The sequence below is a fragment of the Chrysochloris asiatica genome, unplaced genomic scaffold, assembly GCF_000296735.1.
Source record: "Chrysochloris asiatica unplaced genomic scaffold, ChrAsi1.0 scaffold00226, whole genome shotgun sequence".
NCBI lineage: Eukaryota > Metazoa > Chordata > Mammalia > Afrosoricida > Chrysochloridae > Chrysochloris > Chrysochloris asiatica.
In genome coordinates, this window is record NW_006408744.1 from 1,381,216 (window position 1) to 1,401,849 (window position 20,634).

The 20,634-nt window shown below is 40.3% G+C and overlaps 2 protein-coding genes across 2 annotated transcripts in view; one reads left to right on the plus strand and one right to left on the minus strand.

Annotated features, from left to right (window-relative positions):
* The window catches only part of CDC123 (cell division cycle 123), a 65,125-nt gene extending 62,031 nt beyond the window's left edge, over nt 1-3,094 (minus strand). Inside the window, exon 1 of the mRNA XM_006873162.1 lies at nt 3,015-3,094. Coding sequence (XP_006873224.1) covers nt 3,015-3,088 — 74 coding nt within the window. The 5' untranslated portion in view covers nt 3,089-3,094. The remainder of the gene's footprint in view (nt 1-3,014) is intronic.
* An 8,888-nt stretch (nt 3,095-11,982) lies between these two features.
* NUDT5 (nudix (nucleoside diphosphate linked moiety X)-type motif 5) overlaps nt 11,983-20,634 on the plus strand; it is a 27,787-nt gene continuing 19,135 nt past the window's right edge. The window contains exons 1-2 of the mRNA XM_006873163.1: nt 11,983-12,045; nt 16,712-16,779. Of these exons, the coding sequence (XP_006873225.1) occupies nt 11,983-12,045; nt 16,712-16,779 (131 nt within the window). The remainder of the gene's footprint in view (nt 12,046-16,711; nt 16,780-20,634) is intronic.

Consider the following 20,634-nt stretch of genomic DNA (forward strand, 5'->3'; position numbering starts at 1 on the left):
CATAGTTTAGTAAAGACACAAATTTTTAAAGTTTAAGTAACTTTCACAAAGTCACCTAGTTTATTTATTTTTAAGCCTGAGTGAAAGTTCTAAAAATTGTCAAAAACTAACTTGCTATCTTACTTGCATATTAATCATCTCTGAATCTAATAAACATATAGAGGCATACCCTGGAGAAATTGCAGGTTCAGTTACAAAAAATACAACGAAGCAAATGTTGCAAATATAATAGAGAATCACAGGAATTTTTTGTTTTCCCACTGTACACAAAAGTTATATTTACACTACATATTGGTAGTCTACAGTATTTGGAAAAAGTATGAACTACTGTCGGGATTACGAAAATGTGACAAAGGCATGAAGTGAGCAGATGCTGTTGGAAAAGTGGTAGCGATAGACTTAATCAATGAAGGGTTGCCACGAATCTTCAATTTGTTAAAAAAAAATAAAAAAAGAACTGCAATAAAAGCACACTATTATAAGGTATGCCTGTACTAAGTAATAATGCTGAGGCACTAACCAGAATATGGTCTTTCAACATTAAAGCTGACATTGGCCAAAACACGACCCTATTAGATAGGCCTGGGTTGTGGAAGGATGTCCAGTTGTATGTTGGTTTAGTGATATCACTACAGAGCTAATAGACTAAACAAATGGTTTAAAGGAAGAGTAAAAAAGTTTCAGGCTACATAGTTTAGTTGTAGACTGTTTTATAACACAAGAAAACGCCATACCTTGGTTTATTTATTTTTCACACATAGCTTCATACGAATGCTTACACGTTTTCAGTAAACTAAAATTATTTTTCTTCCATTGGGCTTTAATTAAATAAAAAAAAATACAACAACAAACAACATTTTGTGTCCGAAACAGTGACAAACATTTTAAATGCTTTCTCATTTAATTTCTAAGGCAAAGTTTCCTTTTTCTCAATTTTCCAGATAAGGCTTAGACAGAATAAGCAATTTACTCAAAATGCCAACGGCACCAGAATTAAAAGTCAAGCAGATCACTCTGATTCCCGAGTCCAGTGTGTAACCATTTTGCATTACTTCTGAAAGCAAAGACAAACTGTGTTAGAAGTTACGTAAGGTACCTGCACAGAAACCAAACATCAGTTTTAAGGATACTAGAAGTTAACATGGAGTCCTGGTATGGCGCTAAGGGTTAATGGGCTGCACTGCAAAGTCGGTTTGAACCACAAGGTTGGCAGTTCAAACTCACCCGTTGCTCCTCGGAAACCCAATACAGGGCCATTATGGGTAGGACCCGACTCGATGGCACTTAACAACAAGGCATTAATATGTCTGACAGGTTCATCAATATACCTTCTGTCACACCAACACTTAAATAAATTACCTCAGCATCACTCCAAACCCAAAGTCCACTTGTAATTATGGAAACTAATGAGGACTTGGAATATCATGTAGAAAGAAAACACCTATGCTAGAATGCAATGTACACACTGTTGCTGCTGTTCTGCTGGGACTCTTCCTTTTGTTTTGGTGTAACTTCAACCATCATTAAAGGCAAAGATTATCTTCCTTTGAGCTACCTATGCCTCCCTTACAGGAAGGATAACTAGAAGCCAATCACATGCATGAACTATACAAATTTAAAAAAATGTCTTTTTAAATAACCCCCATAATGTCTTTCCTGGTAGAGTCCTGGTGAGGCGCTGTAGGTTAATGGGCCAGACTGCAAAGCCATTTGAATTGCAAGGTCAGCGGTTCAAGCTCACCAGCTGCTCCTTGGAAACCCTATAGAGGGTCACTGTGGGTCAGAATCCACTGGATGGCACTCAACAAAAAAAATGTGTCTTTGTAGTGCAGTACTGTAGGACAAACCCTGTACTTCTAACTGCAAGGTTGGTGGGTTCTGTAGGACAAATCCTGTACTGCTAACTGCAAGGTTTCTAGTTCAAACCCAAAAGTTGTTCCTTGGAAACCTTAACATATAGGATTGCTGTGAGTTGGAAGCAAATTGACAGTACTTAGCAACATGTGCTTTCAACCCTTTGGTATTTCCTAAGAGTTTCTTTCCCTATATTCACTCTTTGAACCCAGATGAAAAAGAAGAGACAGTATTCAAGTAAGTGACAATAGAGAGTTCAACAGTAAAATACAGAATATTCTATCTATACAAACCTAGTTCTTTGATTAGTCTTCTCAAGAGTGAAAACATATTCTTGCATCATGTACCAGATGCTATGACTGCTTTGGAAAAGCTGGGGGAATTCTCCTAGCTGCCTTTTCTTTACATTACCATGAACGACAGGATGAAAGATGAAACAGTTAATCCTCTGTGTTGCAAACAAAGGATGGATTTTTTTTTTTTCCTAAACCAGAAAGCTAGGAAACTAATTCTGTTCCACTCCTTTTCCAAACACTTTCTCTCATAGCACACTGCTACCCCTAACAACATACATAACTATACGAAAACTTTTCACGTACATTATCATGGTGGGGCTTGACAACAGACTGAAGTAGGAAGGTTCTCATTTTATCGGGACACAAGCAGTTTAAGTGACTCGTTGAGTCAATGGCAAAGCCCAGACAGTGGTCCATGCTCCCATTCTGATAGAAGTGATGGTGAAGGGAACAAGTCTCAATCTTAAACTATGTTAATCCACTACTTACCCGTCTCCTACCCTCACTGAACCACGACCCACCTTCCTTACTCCTCTTTACACAGTCCCTGACACTCAACAGGGCGTATGGCAACTACTAATCTTTTATTTATCTTCCCATTTCAAGTACCACTTTGTTGTTAAGTGTCGCCACTTCCGACTCATAGCGACCCTGTATAGGGTTTCCGTGGAGCGACCGGAGAGTTTGAACCGCCGACCTTGAGTTCAAACCGACCTTGCAGTCTAGCGCATTACCCCACAATCTCGGCACCGTAGCTCCCGTCTAGACTGCAGAAGGCCTGCAATTTTTGGAGAAGACGAGATTCTCCCAAAATGTCGCACTTCCCGTCTGACTACCGCCCCGGCGTAATCCCTCCCATTTTACCTCTTGATAGTGAGACTTCGGAACAGTGGGTACCACGCAGAAAACTGACAGTGCAGCACATGCTCCTTCTTCATCCTCCAGCTGCCTTTCGCTCTTGCAGGACTCTTCCGGAACCCTGGTCTCCGGTCCCGGAAGTAGCCACCGAGCTAGTTTGGCTCAAGGACTCTTCCGGTCTACAAATCAAAGAGGTTAGGAGAAAGGAGAGTGGAGAAGGTACCTATAACACACACACACATACCCCAAAAGAGTTTTGTTCCCCAAAGAGGGATTTCAGAAGTGTTGAAAAGGGAATTTTAAGACACTTAAGTCTCGGCATAGGAGTGCCCTAACCCGGAAGGTAATCAACTAAAACACTATCACCAGCTGAGTTCTACGGGTGCCGGGAAGGAGGCTAGCGCGAATCTTTTTAACCAACGCGAGACGCTATCTCAAGCAGTAGAGTCGCATCTCCTGAGACTGCAGCTCGGGCTCGGTTTTTCTTCTTTCATCTCCCTTCCCACAGGAATTCCCTTCCCTTCCCTCGACACCTTGGAGTAAGTAATTAGGTGCGGATTAACCACCGTACCAGATTTCTTGGGGAGAAAAGGGTGAAAGGAGAGGGAGGTGGCACATCTGGAGCGTGCAAAATAGTTCTTGCAGCCGCGCGCGTGTTTCCCTCTCTGCCGACTCGGCTCACTTCCAGGAAAGCAAGAGAGAAACCGCTGCGGAGGCACGGAAAGAACAAGTTCAAAGGAAAACTAGGAATTTGGATATTAGAGGCCTGAGCTACCTGGAGTAAAGAAAGCGGGAAATGCCGCCGTTAAATGCTAACGTGTGTGGAATGATTGTGGCAGCTGCACATGAAGTATTGAGAGGGTTGAAGGAGAGAGAGAATCCCGTCTGTACCCTTCTGGGGAGTTCGAATTTGGAGACAACAGAAAAGAGGAACATTTCCAGTGAAGAGAAGAGTTGTCTCCTAAAACATAAATTTCATTTTTTCTTGCGCAACAGTAGTATCTGCCCAGAAACACACAGCTAGATTATATCAGTATCCTTGCAGTGATGGAATTCTAGAACTAGAAGAATTCTAACTTCTTCTTTACCTACCCATCCCCTTAATGACATATCTAATGCCAATCAGAATACTGTATTAAGAAACTTCTATTTTGTTTGTTTTTAAAAGAGAGAAAAATCACTAACTGCTACTAAACGCCTTTTAGATCCATCTGGATTTCTGGTGTGGCGCTGTAGGGTCAGCACTGGAGCGTGGACCACTGGTCGGCAGTTCAAGTCCACCAACCAGCTCAGAAACCCTGTACAGGGTCACTGAGTCAGAGCTGACTCTGTGTGACTTAACCATTCTACCAGTGCTTCTTACATGCCTTGGCTGTTTTCCAGGCGCCTATACCTAAGGCATGGAGCTCTGGTATGGCGCTGTGGGTTAATGCGCCAGACTGCAAAGCCATTTGAACAGCAAGGTCGGCAGTTCAAGCTCACCAGCTGCTCCTTGGAAACCTTATACAGGGTCGCTATGGGTCGGAACCAACTCGACGGCACTTAACAACAGCAACATACCTAAGGCACATATTTTAGATTATCTCCTTAAAATCCCACCCTTTTTCTGGTTCTCCTAATCTACTTTTAAATTAGAAAGTCAGAACTTCATCTACTGCTGTCCTCCTAAGAAATAGACTCATTAGGAAAATAAACTGGAACCTGTGTGTGTGTGTTTTAAAGTCTCCTCTCCTTCCCCCAGGAATATACCTTGTTGTTTTTTTTCTCAAAAATGTTACTTTTAAGTGGTTTATTTGGGAGCATTGGCTTTAAAGATATACTTTCAAAGAAAAGGTAAGTAGATCCTAATATTGTCTATGGGGTGTGGTAATGGTTCATTAAACCTACTTCTGAGATCTAGGATTATGCAAATGGCGCTGCGGGTTAATGATGTCGATGTCGGTTTGAACACTAAGGTCTGTGGTTCGAGCTCACCATCTGCACCTTGGAAACCCTACACAGTGTCACTATGGGTTGGAACTGACTCCACGCAGTTAACAACAACAATGGTAGTTGTTGCCAGAATTTTCATCTGTGTTTTGTTTTGTCTCGTCTGGGTGTGGCACTTCCGGATAATTAGCTGGACTGCGAGGTCGGTTTGAACCGCAAGGTCTGCAGGTCAGCCTCAACCGAGTGGCTGCTCGGCGGAAAAGCTCTACAGGGTCACTATGGGTCAGAACGGGCTTCGTGGCACTTAGCAACAAATGGTAGTGCGGCGGATTACGAGCTGAGCTGCTAATGGCAAAACCAGCTATTTAAATCTCCACCTGAGAAAGATGGAGCTTTCGGCTTCGGTAAAGATTTACACCCTTGGACTTCCGGCAACGTGGTGAACTAGGCAGGCGCACTAAGCATACTCTCTAAAACAGATTGTTGTTGTTTTTAAGCGCCATGAGTTGGTTCCAACCCATAGTGACCCTGTATAGGGTTTTCAAAGAGCAGCTAGTGGGTTTGAGTCTCCGACCTTGCGGTTCAAACCGACCTTGCAGTGCAGCACATTATCCGGAAGTGCCACACCCAGACGAGACAAAATAAAACAGATGCAGATGGAAATTCTGGCACTGTGAACTTAAGGAGAAAGGTTAGGGAGGTGGATGGTGTGCTTGCTAGGAGGAGAGCCCAAGCAGGGACGGCCAGAGAGGGAGACTGGTGCAAGCCTGCCTAGATGCGGCCTCACATTGTTGTGAGCTGCTTTGGCAGCAGAAGGAGGCCTGGCAGAGCAGATTCTTGGGACCAATGAAAAAGGTCGATTCTTCTTTTGCCCCTGGTGATGAGCTGTGTGACCAACCCCCCACCTTCATCCGCGCCCCCTACTCTCTGAGAGTTTGGAGCCACGTGGCTGGGAACCATGATAGTGTGAGCTGGGAGTGGGCTACACTGCTTTGGTATGTCGCTTTGGTTCCTGCATTCAGTGGGCTCAGCTCCAGTCCTGAAGAATCCGCAGAGCCACTAGACCAGCATTAACCAGTAACCCTGCCCCCAGCTTCCCTGTGGTCCTAACAGACACTGAAACCACCTCCATCAAGGGCCCCCACAAACTACTTCCAGGTTGAGTGCCAACCTTTTGTACAATAGTCAAGAACATTTTTCACAAGCTCAAGATGCCATAATTTAGCTACAGCAATTTGAAATTCTTGAGCATCTCCTGGCAGTTGAATCTTGTGACTTTTACCTAACCTGGAACATTGTAGCTCTGATACATTAGACCTAAGATGGACTGATGAGTCTCATGTTTCTTAGTTGAAAATTAAAATTAAGGCCAGTCATAAGTGAAATTTTTCCCTAAGCTGCTCTTAGGGAAAAAGATGGAGCTTTCTGTTTGCGTAAAGATTCAGAAATCCTGTACAGGGTTGTTAAGTACATTCTAGCGTAAACTATTTTTTAAATAAAATATAATTGAGATAACTGTTTTATAGCTCAGCATTTGCCAACTTAGGATCAATCTTAATATTGCCAAGACTTTTGGAATTGAGTTTAACTAATTAATTGAAAAGTAGCAGATGAGAATTGTATGTTTTCTAACCTTTTTGGAACTCAGGAACTCTGAGGAAATCTGAGAATCTATAAAGATACTTGCATTAGGGATCCTCACACATCTTTTAAATATCTGAGGTTTTATGTAAACTTAAAGGGATTAGTTGGGTGCCTCTTTGGTGGTGGTGGTTATGTGCTGAGAAGTCGGTTCCGAATCATAGTGACCCTGTAATAGACATTCTGAAGCTGTAAATCTTAATGGGAGCAGAAAACCTCATCTTTCTTCCACGGAACCATTGGTAGTTCAAACTGCTGACCATGAGATTAGCAGCCGGACTCGACTTGTAGCCACTGCTCTACCAGAGCTCCTTGATTGCCCCTTTACCTTAAAGTTATTCACCCTATTTGCATATCCCTACCCAGTTATTTGGCGGAGTTACACAGACAGGGTAGAAGAGCCATGTTAAGTAAGAACAGGCATATCTCATTTTATTGTGTTTCACAGATACTATTTTTTATACATAAATTGAAAGACTATAATAACACTTCATCAAACAAGTCTGTTACCATTTTTCCAATAGCATGCGCTCACTTCCTGTATTTGTATCACATTTTGGTAATTCTCACATCAAACATTTTCATAATGCCATTGCACACTTGAGTGGTGTTACGAATCAGGCTGCTAATCTCACGGTAAGCAGTTTGAAACTATCACCTGTTCTGCTGGGAAAGGTGAGGCTTTCTGCTCCTATAAAGATTTACAGCCTCAGAAACCCTGTACAGCATCGCTATGAGTCAGAACCAACTCCATGGCACATAACAACAACAACAATTGCACAGTTAATAGGCTACAGTATAGTATAAACTTTTACGTGCACTGGGAAAACAAATTGTGTGGCAATATTTATTGTGGTGGTCTGAAACCAAACCTGCAGTATCTCCAAGGTGTGCCTGTGATACAAGGCACCACACAGTACCATAAGGAGCTCTAGTAGCGTAGTGGTTACAAATCGGGCTGCGAACCTTAAGGTCAACGGTTCAAAACTACCAGCCACTCTGCGGGAGAAAGATGAGGCTTTCTACTCCCGTAAGGATTTACACCCTTGGAAACCCTGTACAGGGTCGCTATGGGTCGGAACCGACTCGACGGCACTTAACAACAACACAGTACCATGCTATCTTGATTGCTGTACATTTGTAGTAAGTTTTGAAATCCTTTAACTTTGTGCCAATATAAATTGGATGTGAATCCTTTAACTTTGTACCAATATAATTTTGAAATTGAGTGTGACTAATAGTCAAAGGAAGGAGCTCTGGTAGCGTAGTGGTTACGAATCAGGCTGCGAACCGCAAGGTCATCAGTTCAAAACTACCAGCTATTCTACAGGAGAAAGATGGGGCGTTCTGCTCCCATAAAGATTTACAGCCTCGGAAACCCTGTACACAGTCACGATGAGTCGGAACCGACTCCATGGCACATAAGCCACCAATCAATAGTCAAATAAAGAAGAGTAGAGGAAGAACGGTTCTTTAGAACAAGTCTAAGCAGCCCCCACACTAACCTAATGCCTAGGAACAGGATGCATCTCTTGAAGTCTCTAGCCCAGATTAACTGTCTTCACTCATTTACTCAATAGTGATATCAAGGAGTTTTTATAGCAACATAATTGTCAGGAATGTTGAAGATTGGGCATCGCAAAGAAAAACTACAAGTCCAGGAGATAATTTTGGAAATTATCTTACGTGTGAGGTGCTCAGTTTTTTAACCGGAGCAGTGGTGGGAGAGAAAGGACACTTAGATGTTAGCAGTAATACTGCCTGTGAGAGAGATGTTCTTCAGAGCTATCCACCATACCTAACCAAATGGGCACCATTTGTCCAAAAACAAAGCTCAGAGGGCAAAAGGGGGCAAGAAAGGTGAGCAAATGGAAACAGGAAACTCAGAGAGGAAGTGGGAAGACTGCTGTTAACATTGAGAGGAATGCAGCTGATGTCACAAAGCAAAATGTGTGTAGATTGTTGAATGGGAAACTCATTTACTTTGTCAGCTTCTATCCAAACTACAATCAAATGTTCACAAAAGGAAAGAAAGTAGTAGAGAATTTTTGGTGTAGCACTATAGGATACACTCTGGACTACAGATCACAAGGTCTGTGGTTCATATCTACCAGCTGCTCCTCAGAAATCCTTTACAGAATTGCTATGAGTCAGAATCAACTTGGTGGCACTTACTGACAACAACTGATAAATTATGGCTAGAAAAAGGGAATAAGAGATTGGAAAGTCCTCTGTCAGCTTGGGGATGATTGGTTGTTGTTATTATTAAGTGCTGTTGAGTCAATTCCAACTTACAGCAACCCTGTATAGGGTTTCTGAGGAGCAGCTTATGAGCTTGAACCACCAACCGTGCAGTTCAAACAGCTTTGTAATCTAGTGCATTGACCCACAGCACCACACCAGGACTCCTGGGGATGATAGAGGTTGTTGTTGTTAAGTACCGTCGAGTCGATTCTGACCCATAGCAACCCTGTATAGGATTTCCGAGGAGCAGCTCCTGGTAAGCTGGAGCCACCGGCCTAACAGTTCAAATGGCTTTGCAATCTGCTGGCGCATTAGCCCACAGCGCCACACCAATGCTCCAGAGATGATAGGTAGATGTGGTTAAAGGTGCGTATTCAGGTTTAGACAAGTGAGTTTGAGTTATCAGCTACATAGATGAGGTGTGTTATCCACTGGAATAGCTAAGACATGGAACTGATCATGAACTCTTGGGAAGCACTACTATTTGTAAGAAGTGGAAAGAATTGATTCCACAGATTGATGGAAGAGAAACTCGCTATAGGCGGATTGAGCAGTGGTGTCATCCATTCTGAAGGTTGGCAAGATGGGAAGAAAGAACAAGTTATGAGAACTTTATTGATTTTGGTGCCTTGGGGTATTACATTTTAGAATGGAGGTAACTTACTGTATGGGATAGAAATGGAAGATTTGATGGGTGATATAATTTTCACTTTGAGACCCAGAGATGGAAAGAGAAAATACACTTTTCCTGCTAAGACACTTAGTAAGACAATGAACGCTTGATGGTCTATATCTTCTCTGAAGCCAAAGTTAGGAGATGGCATAGGGAACTGTGAAGTTAAAGAGAACAGTCACAGTTTAGGGTTTGTTGTTGGGGTTAGTGTCGTCAAGTCAGTTCCGAGGAGCAGCTGCTGGGTTTGAACCTTGCAGTTAGTAGTCCAGTGCTTATCCTGTAGTGCCACATCAGGGTAGACACTGAGAACTGTAAATAAAATAATAAGGAAATGAAAAATAGAAATTAAAAACAATAGTAAGACAAAGGATTAATCAGTAAGTCCAATGGCTAAAAAAGTTCCTGAAAGAGAAAAAGGAGGGGAGGAAATAATCAGTGAACGAATTCAAGTAAAATTCCCTGTAAAGAAACAAAATATGTAGTTTCCAGATGAAAAGGATCTGCTTGAGTACACACAGTATGATACACGAAAGCGTTACCACCCCTCAGACCATCAACATGAATAACATCCTTCCAGAGAAAGAAAACAGGTCACAGAGAACAAACATCAAGAATCAGAGGACATACTTCTTAACAGTAATAACTAACAATAAATAACAGCAAGGTAACTAACAGAGCAGGCCTTTCAAGTTTCCACTAGAAAATTATTTTCAACCTGTAGTTCTATCAATCTATTGTGAGCTTATCAAAAGAGATTTTCAGACATGCGAGACACAAAACTGAAGGCATAAATTAAGGGAAAAGCAAGTTGTGGTATAAAACAAATGGGATCCCAACACAGCAGAGAAGAGAGGAATCCCCAGGATGAGAGCTTTGCCACAGTGTCCTGTGGCCTACTCCAGGAGAAAGTTCAGAAGATAAGACTTGAGAGAATACAAGGAGTAAATCACTTGAGGCAAATGTATAAAGCGGAAAGCCTAGATAAGTAGTTTAGTGAGAAATTAGTGATACGTGCATATAAAAAGCAGATGAAACAATGAGTTGTGTTGTAAAAGGAAATTTATTGCAGAGATCTGTGAATCACATGCATTATAGCTATATAAAACTAATCTGATACGGCTCTGTAAGATAAGCACTGGCGCTACCAGCTATTCCTCAGAAACTGAATACAAGGTTACTGTGGGTTGGAACCAACTCGATAGCACTTCACAACTCAGAACTAGGAGTCCTGGTAGCACAACAGTTACGTGCTTGCCTATAAGCCAGAAGATTGGCAGTTGGATCCCAAGAGCAGCTCCATTGGGAGGAAGACCTGGCGATCTGCTCCCATAAAAACTAAGATCCTACAGAGCAGGTCTATTCCTCTGTAACATAGGATTGCTATGAATCAAGATCAGTTCAATGACTCCTAACAATAATATCAAACTTGGTCCCCTTGGTGGTGGTGGTGGTGAAGTGCTCTCGAATTGGTTTCTGACTCATAGTGACCTACTATAGGGTTTCTAAGGAGCAGCTGGTGAATTTGAGCCTCCGACCTTGCGGTCCAGTACATTATCCTGCAGTACCACACCAGAACTCCTTGGTTATTGTTAGTAAGTGTTGTCAAGTTGGTTCCAACTCATAGCTACCCTGTCTAGGGTTTCTGAGGAGCAGTTGGTGGGTTTGAACTGCCGACCTTGTGGTTCGCAGTCCAGTGCTGATCCTACAGTGCCACACTGAAAGTCCTTCGTAGTGCTATTCAAAATTATAATGCAGCTGTTGCTCTGGGAGGGAAGTGAAGCATAAACATGTTTTTTAGAGTTATCAAGGCTTCAGAATATTTGAGATGGTTGTCTCTGGGGAGTGGGATGTGGGAGAAAAGTAAAGACTTTGTGGCCATTGTTAGGTGCCTGTGAGTCGGTTCCAACTCATAGCGACCCCTTTACACAACAGACAAAACACTGCCCAGTCCTGCACTATCCTCAAAATCGTAGTTATAGATGGCACTTTATATGCAGTTAGGACTTTGTGTTAAAAGTTCTTAAAAGTAAATAGAAGGTAGAGACAGCCCCAACAACTGTTTTAAATCTTTGCTGTAAAGGACCGATAAAGAACAATGGTTGAAAGGTGGGCTTTGAAGCATGGTATGTTATTTTTCTGCTCTTCTTGAAAGAGTTTTAGATTTGAAGTCAGAAGATGTGATTTAAAATGTTTATAAATTCATGCTATATGTATAGTAGGAACATAATAGTTAATGTGGGCTAAATCTTAACTGGGATGGTTTAAATCTTTTTGCGAATGTTTCCTACGGTCTTTACATTTGCTTTTCCATCTGGGCGGTTCTCCCAGATCTTCCGTCAAGATGTTAGATAAGTTTTTTTGCCATGTAAATGCTTTGACCCATGGCACAGATGTGTTATTCAGAAAATAATTTTTGTCTAAACAAATCTTACTCTCTTACAGCGTGAACTGCTTACCCGAGGACTGTAAAGACTGACAAGTTTGAAAATGGAAAACCAAGAACCAATGGATTCTTCTCAAAGACCTAAACAGTCTATTATTTCAGAGGAGGTATAAATTGGTTTTCACTTCCTGTCCCTTCCCCACATAATCTGAGTGTAAAATAAATGCGCTATAGGCTAGTTGTTGCTTTCAGTGACTCTTGATAGTTTTTTAAGGTAATTTTTAAACATTGTACCTCCTTTCTTTTTAAGGATCAGGGATATTTTATACTTGTGTAAGAGAAGTAGTGTATCCCTCTTAATTATATGTACTAATTAAAGTGAGACCCTAACAAAGTAGATTTGACTCTTGATAGAAACAAATTCAATTCTTATGAAAAGACTCTGGGTAGAAGAATAAATAACGTCAAGTTTGTTGTTGTTGTTGATAGGTGCCATGGAGTCCGTACCGACTCATAGCGACCTTATGCCCAGCAGAACAAAACACTGCCAATCCTGGGCCAACATCACTGCAGTTGCCACGCTTGAGTCCATCAATGCTGCCTCTTGGCTAATTCATCTGGTTGGGGGACTTCTCTTTTTCTCTGACACTCCACCTTACTAACAATGCTATCCTTCTCCAGCAACTGATCCCTCCTGATTATATGTCCAAAGTATAAGGGGCGAAGTTTGGCCATCTTGGCCTCCAAGGAGCACTCTAGCTGCATTTCTTCCAAAACGGATCTGTTGGTTCTTTTGGCAGCCCATGGCACTTTCAGTATTCTCCTCCAACACCGTAACTCAAAAGCATCAATTCTTCTACAGTCTTACTTATTCACTGTCCGGCTTTTGCATGCATATGAGGTTATTGAAATTACCATGGCTTGGGTCAGGTGCACCTTAATCTTCAAGCTGACATGTTTACTCTTCAACACTTTAAAAAGGTCTTACTGTGTAGCAGATTTGCCTAATGCAATACGTCGTTTGATCTCTTGACTGCTGGTTCCGTGAGTGTTGATAGTTGATGCGAGAATAATGAAGTTCTTGACAACTTCAATCTTTTCTCCATTGATAACAATATTGTTTATTGGTCCAGTGGTGAGGATTTTTGTTTTCTTGGCATTGAGATGTAATCCATACCGAAGGCTGTGCTCTTTGATCTTCATTAGGAAATGTTTTAAGTCCTCTTCACTTTCAGCAAGCAAGGTTGTATCATCTACATATCACAGGTTGTTAATAAGTCTTCCTCCAATCCTGATGCCACGTTTTTCTTCATATAACCCAGCTTCTCGGATTATTTGTTCAGGATACAGGTTGAATAAGTATAGTGAAAGAATACATCCTTGTTGTACCCCTTTCTTAATTTTAGACCATTAGTGTTCCCATGTTCTATTCGAACAACTGCCTCTTGGTCCAGGTACAGACTCTCATGAGCACAATTAAGTGTTCCGGAGTACTCATACTTCACAATGTTGTCCATAGCTTGTCATGATCCACACAATTGAAAACCTTTGTGTAGTCAATAAACCACAGGTAAACAAACGTCTTTCTGATATTCTCTGCTTTCAGCCAAGGTCCATGGGACATTAGAAATGATATCTCTCGTTCCACGGCCTCTTCTGAATCCGGCTTGAACCTCTGGAAGTTCTCTGTTAATGTATGATTGTAGCCGTTTCTGTATTACCTTTACTGTATAAACTTTACTCGCATGGGATATGTAAGAGATTGTCCAATGATTTCCGCATTCTGTTTGGTCACCTCTCTTTGGAATGGGCACAAATATGAATCTCTTCCAATCAGTCGGCCAGATAGTTGTCTTCCAGATTTCTTGGCATAGATAAGTGAGTGCCTTCTGTGCCTCCTGACTTCCTTGAAAGATTTTAATTTTCATTCCATCAATTCCTGGTGCCTTGTTCTTTGCCAATTCCTTGAATGCACTGTGGACTTCCTCCTTCAGTATCATTGGCTCTTGATCATATGCTACCTCTTGAAATGGTTGAACATTAACCATATTCTTTTGGTACAGTGACTCTGTGTATTCCTTCCATCTTCTCTTGATGCTTTCTACATCATTCAGTAATTTTCCCAGAGGATTTTTCAGTAATGAAAGTCGAGGCTTGAATTTTTTCTTCAGTTCCCCCCGTTTGAGAAATGCTGAGTGTGTTCTTCTTTTTGGTTTTCTGGTTCCAGATCTTTTGCACATTTTTTTGTCGTATTTGGTCATATCTTTTTGAGCTGATCTTTAAATTTTTATGTTCAGCTCTTGGACCTCCTCATTTCTTCCATTTGCTTTAGCATGTCTACCCTGGAGAGCAAGTTTCAGTGTCTCTTTTGACATCCATTTTGGTCTTTTCCTTTTTCTTGTCTTCTTAATGACTTTTTGCTCTCTTCCTGTGTGGTGTTCTTGATGTCATCCCACAACTCTTCTGGTCTTCTGTCTTTAGTGTTAATGTATCAAATATGTTCTTCAGATGATCTCTAAATTCAGGTGGGATATATTCAGGGTCATATTTTGGCTCTCGTGGACTTGTTTTCATTTTCTTCAGCTTATGTTTGAATTTGCATATGAGAAATTAATGATCTGTTCCATAGTCTGCCCCTGGCCTTGTTTTGACTGATGATTTTATGGAGCTTTTCCATCATCTCTTTCTACAGACGTAGTCAATTTGATTTCTGTTTATTCCATCTGGTGAGGTTCATGTGTATAGTCGTCTCTCATGCTGTCTAAAGAAGTTATTTGAAATGAACAAATCATTGATTTTGCAGAATTCTATCATGCGTTCTCCCGCATCATTTCTATCACCAAGGCCATATTTTCCAACTACTGATCCTTCCTCTTTGCTCCCAACCTTTGCATTCCAATCACCAGTAATGATCAATACATCTTGATTGCATGTTTGATCGATTTCAGATTAAAGAAGTTGGTAGAATTCTTCTATTTCATCCTTACTGGCTTTAGTTGTTAGTGCTTAAATTTGAATAATAGTGGTATTAACTGGACTTCCCTGTAAGCACATGGACATTCTCTCACAGATAGCATTGTACCTGATGACTGATCTGGATATGTTCTTATTGACAGTGAATACAACACCATTCCTCTTCAATTTGTCATTTCTGGCATAGTACACCATGTGGTCATCAGATTAAAAATGGCCAATACCAGTCCATTTCAGTGCACTAATGCTTACTATAGTGATGATTATGTGCTCCATTTCATTTTTGACAACTTCCAATTTCCCAGATTCATACTTCGTACATTCCATGTTCCAATTTTCAGTGGATGCTTACAGCTGTTTCTCTTCATTTTGAGTTGTGCCCCATCAGCAAATGAAGGTCCCATGGGCTTTTCTCCCATGGGCTTTACTCCATTCACATCATCTCAGTCAACTCTACTTTGAGAAGGCATCTCTTCTACAGTCACATTTTGAGTGACTTCCAACTTGAGGGGCTCATTTTCCGGCACTCTATCTGACAGTGTTTCTCTGCTATTCATAAGGTTTTCAGTGACTAAATATTCGGAAGTAGTTTGTCACTCCTTTCTAGTTTGTCTTTGTCTGGAAGCTCATCTGAAACGTGTCCATCATGGGTGACCCTGCTGGTATTTAAAAGACCAGTGGCATAGCTTTCAGAATCACAGAAACTCACAAGCCACCATAGTAGGTCAAACTGACAGACGAGTGGTGGAACATCAAGCTTAGGTATAGATATTTGATACTTAGATCTCACGTCCTAGTTGTTCATAGTTCGCACATGTCTGCTTAAGAAAAATAGAAACCTAAAAGGTTAGTCATAGTCTGATTCCAGCGAGTTCTAGAACTAATGTATGTCTTGCATGTTAGTCTCTTTATTTTTTTTAAATATCTTCCTGCAGGAAGTATTGTAATGGTTATATATTTAATATTTCCTCTTGTAACTCTGTTCTTGACAGCTTTTGAAATTCTTCTTCAGTTAAAATTGTTTCGTGTTGTCTATGAACAGATCTGCTGATAATTATTAGGTTGCTGCTGGCAAGAAATGAAAGATAGGCTAGTAAGAAAATTGCTACTGCTTTATGTGCACACTGAGACTGCCCTCTGAGTTCCGTGTAGTGTCGTAGGTAAGTTAGTGCTTGCCACCAAACTCCTCAGTGTCGAAGCAGAACAATCCTGGGGGGCCGCTGTCAGGTTGGGTGGGACATCAAACATGTCATCGTAAAACATGTAGTCATGGACATGGCTTCTCCACTGTTCTTGTTTAGTTACATTGACATAAAAAAGCATTCATGAATGTTTACATAGTAAAACACCTCTGTGACTAGCACCCAGATAAGAAGACAAAATGTTAGGAGCATCCCATAATACACTCTCCTCTACTCCTGTGTTTGTTTCCATTTTCTCTCACTACTCCAGGAGTTTTTAGACTGTCATTTCTTTTCACCTCCAATAATACCTCAAGACCCCAAAAAGAAACAGAACCACCCTTTAGGAAAACTCTTGTAATACTTACTCTGAACTGAATGCTTGATCACAAATTACTGAGAGGGGAACAGGACGATTGGAGGACCACATAAAGAAAACTCAAGAAAAAACAAAAACCTTTTGTTGTTGTTAAGTGCTGTTGAGTAGATTCCAACCCATAGCGATCCTGTATAGGGTTTCCAAGGATCAGCTGATGAGCTTAAACCGCCGAACTTGCAGTTCAAATGGCTTTGCAGTCTGGCGCATTAGCCCACAGCGTCACATCAGAACTCCTTTTAGATTATTATAAATCCAGTTTTGTTTGAACACTTCCCAACTTAATGTCTGATCTCCTTTTAGTTAATTTCAGAAGGAAAATGGGTCAAGCTTGAAAAAACAACTTACATGGATCCCACTGGTAAAACTAGGTAAATTAACTTTTTCCTCTTATAAAATGATTGGTTTGGGGATTATCAGGGTCTCTGTTTGGTGTTGGCATATATTTTTTTATATTGTCCTCATTATAAACTCTATTAAGTAATCTAATTTGATGCTACTTCCCATAATTAGAATGTTTGAATCTCTGAATAAGATTAGGTTGTAAATTGGTTACATTACAACAGCTAATCAGGAATCTGTTTTACACCATTCTCCATAAATAACTAGAATGGACCTAAAATTTTGGGGCCAGGCCTAATAAGCTACTTCTGACAATACAGTAAAAAACTATCAGTGCACGTGACTTCCTTATAGTTAGTATTTTCAGTAGTTAATATTTTCCATTCTAAAGGTGAAAAATTAAAGAGAAACATTGTTGTGTTAAGAATACTTGGTTGTGGTAGTGATGTGCTGCAGAGCTGGTTCCGACTCATAGTGACCCTGTACAGGGTTTCAGAGGCTGTTAATCTCTACGGGAGCAGAAAGCCTCATCTTTCTCCTGTGGAACGACTGGTAGTTTTGAACTGCTGACCTTGAGGTTAGCAGCCCGATTCGTAACCCCTATGCTACCAGAGCTCCTTGTTAAGCATACTTATACCCTACTAATGGGAATGTAAATTGGATGTACTCTTATGTAGATTATTTCACAGTATTTATCAAGAGCTATAAAGATATTGTACCCTCTGACCCAGTAAATCTGATTCCTGATTCCTGTTTATGAATGAAAAATTATCACCAAAATTTTAAATGCCAAAGAAAGCAACCTAAACATCTTAAAAACAGAGAAAATGTATTGTTATAATTTTATACTAAAATCTATGCAACCATCTAAAAAAGCAAGTGATAAAAATAACTACAGGAGAAGATAGTAACTTGAAAAGAAAATAGTGTATACATTTTTAAACTGTATCAAGCTAATGCATAAGAAAAGGCTGGGTGTAAAAACTATTGTTAAATGCCTTCAAGTCACTTCTACATTGTATAAGGTTTGCGGGAAGAGAAAATGTAATTTTTCTCCTATGGAGAAGCTGGTGGGCTCAAACCACCAACCTTATGTTTCACAGACCAGTGCTTATCCTGCAGAGCCACCTCACTAAATATTAATGGTGGCTTTGCAATTATAAATACATTATATATTTATTCAGTGAGATTTAATAAAACAGTGAAAAATAAGATAACATGATATAAATTTATGAAATAATAAAGTTAATATCAAAATTTCATTTGTTTAGTAATCAAATAAAAGTAATAATTTCTGTGTGAGGAGATAAGTATCATCGATGCAAGTAGCATGGGCTTGTTAACTATTTAAACAACTTTTTACGTACAAAATCAGAAAAAAACATAAATGAGGTCCAGTGTTTGGAGAGCTATTTGAAACTTATATTAAGGTGTCCACAGCACCATAGAATTAAAACCCCAAAGTAAGAAAGCTGTGCACACTATAACCATCAAAAAAGTGGAGAAACAGAACTATTTAAAATGTCAAGTATGTGGATTTAAATATGTAGAACTAAATATGAAACAAGTAGAGGTAGAAACCAAAGTTAGTATAGAAACATAGTAAGGCCCAAGCCTTAGGGAGCACAGTTTGTTCAAATGTTCTTAAGATGTACTTATGAAAATACATAGATTGAAATCCAGTATACAGTGATGTTGTTGTGTGCCATTGAGTCAGTTCTGACTCATAGTGGTCCTGTGTAGTGTTTCTGAGAACAGCGGGTGAGTTTGAACTGTTGACCCTATGGGTACCAGTCTAGTGCTTACCTCATAGCACCATAGCAGGACTCATATACAGCGATAGAATTTGGGTTTCTCTTTTCTATAAATTGCTTAAGTTTGTAAAACAAGTTATAATCCTTGATACTAATCCAGGTGTGGCTCTGAGGGTTAATGCACTAGACTGCAAGTTCAGATTGAATTGCAAAGTCGGCGGTTCAGGTTCTCCAGCTGCTCATCAAAAACCTTATACAGGTTCAGTAGGAGTCGAAACCAACTCGACAGCACTTCACAACAACAACAACGTGTGTTGATTTATACTAGCTCGCCTCTTCTCTGATTATTCTTCCTTTTCAGTGTATATTTTTTTAAATCTGGTATGTGCATCAGAATCACTTATGGATGTTTTCAAAATCTTAATGGCTAGGCCTCAGTTCATGAGAATCTATTTCAGTAGTTTGGGAGTGGGACTCTATAGTCTGTACAAACTACCACATTTATAAGACGTGTCTATAACATGTTCAAGGAGCGCTGGTAGCGTAGTGGTTACGAGTTGGGCTGCCATGTGATCTTAGAAGAGATTGAATCTCTGTACTTTCCAGTAGACTGTAATTTATCAGTTAATAAAGTATTTTCTATGTATTACCAAATATCAAAGCATATATATAAGGGATAGAATAATACTGAGAATCCTTTGATTCATTGTCTTGCTCATAGAGAGAATATGAAATTAATTTTAGAACTAGAAAAATATGCTGGCATTATGCCTCTTTGTTAACATTCCATTCAAGGTACTGTTGAAGTCATCTTTTGTCACCCTTCCTATGTCCTATATTACTTGAGTAGGAGAAAGAAAGCAAAACCATTTTCTATAACATAAGGAAACTAAATGATGGAGTAACTTAGAAACAGAATTCTAAAACTGGAAGAAACTGTCAACGTAGCATGCCCTTATTTCCTGGTTTTACAAGTAATGAGGGCTTTGGGTTTAGCTAGGAGGCAAGTGTGTTGATTAGTGCAACCCTGTCTAGGTTTTCCAAGGAACGGCTAGTGAATTTGAACCTCCGACCTTGCAGTTCAAATTGACTTTGCAGTCCAGTTCATTATACTACAGTTCCACACCAGGGCTCCAGTAGGCAAGGAGCAGCTAAGAATTTCTACTCTCAGTCAAGTATATCTTTTAAAGTCCTGTTAAGATTACTGGAGTGCTCACAGGGCATTCTTATTCTTGTATTTATTATAAATGCGTTTATATTTCATTGCTTATTACTTATGACTCATGACTGTTTCTTTACTCAGCTTAATCACTGTAATGATGTTATTCCCTTATTCCTAGTGTATTTGGGATGGGATCTACAGTGCTTTACCCAGCATTATCGTCTTCAGTCTTTAGGACTAACGTTAGGAGGCAGCTGTGAAAGTTGTACCAAAGGTGTTTTTGTCTCTTCAAACCTGTATTACCTACTTACCTGGATTGCTTGTTGGTTGGCTTCTTGCTACTAACAGGAATGTTGAACTGCTGTTAGTTGTCATAGTAGTTGGTTTGATTTTCATAGGTACATTTTGATTTGTTAGTACTTTAGAATTTCGGTACAGTGAAGAAATAGCTGCAGTTTACAGAAAGTTTGTTTTACTGTTTTTGTTAAATCAGATGAAATATTATAAAATTTTTTACAGAAATGTGGCAAAGTCCAAACCTTAGGGCCAACTATGTAAAAAGTTAGGTTCCTCAGAGTTGTGCATCATATAGCCCTAACTATGTAGTTGTTAAGTGCTATCGAGTTGGTTTGACCCATAACGATCCTTTATAAGGTCTCCAAGGAGCGACTGGTGAGCTTGCACCGCCGACCTTGCAGTTAAAACAGCCTTTGCAGCCTAGCACATTAACCCACAGTACCACACCAGGACTCCAACCCTAAGTATATTGTGTTTGTTGTTAGGTGCCATTGAATCGGTACCAACTCATAGCGAACTTATGCACAGCAGAACAAAACACTGCCCGGTCCTGGGCCAACCTGACAATTGTTGCCACACTTGAGCCCATTGATGCTACCACTTGGCCAGTCTATCTCGCTGGGGGTCTTACTCTTTTTCTCTGACCCTTCACCTTAGCAAACATGATATCC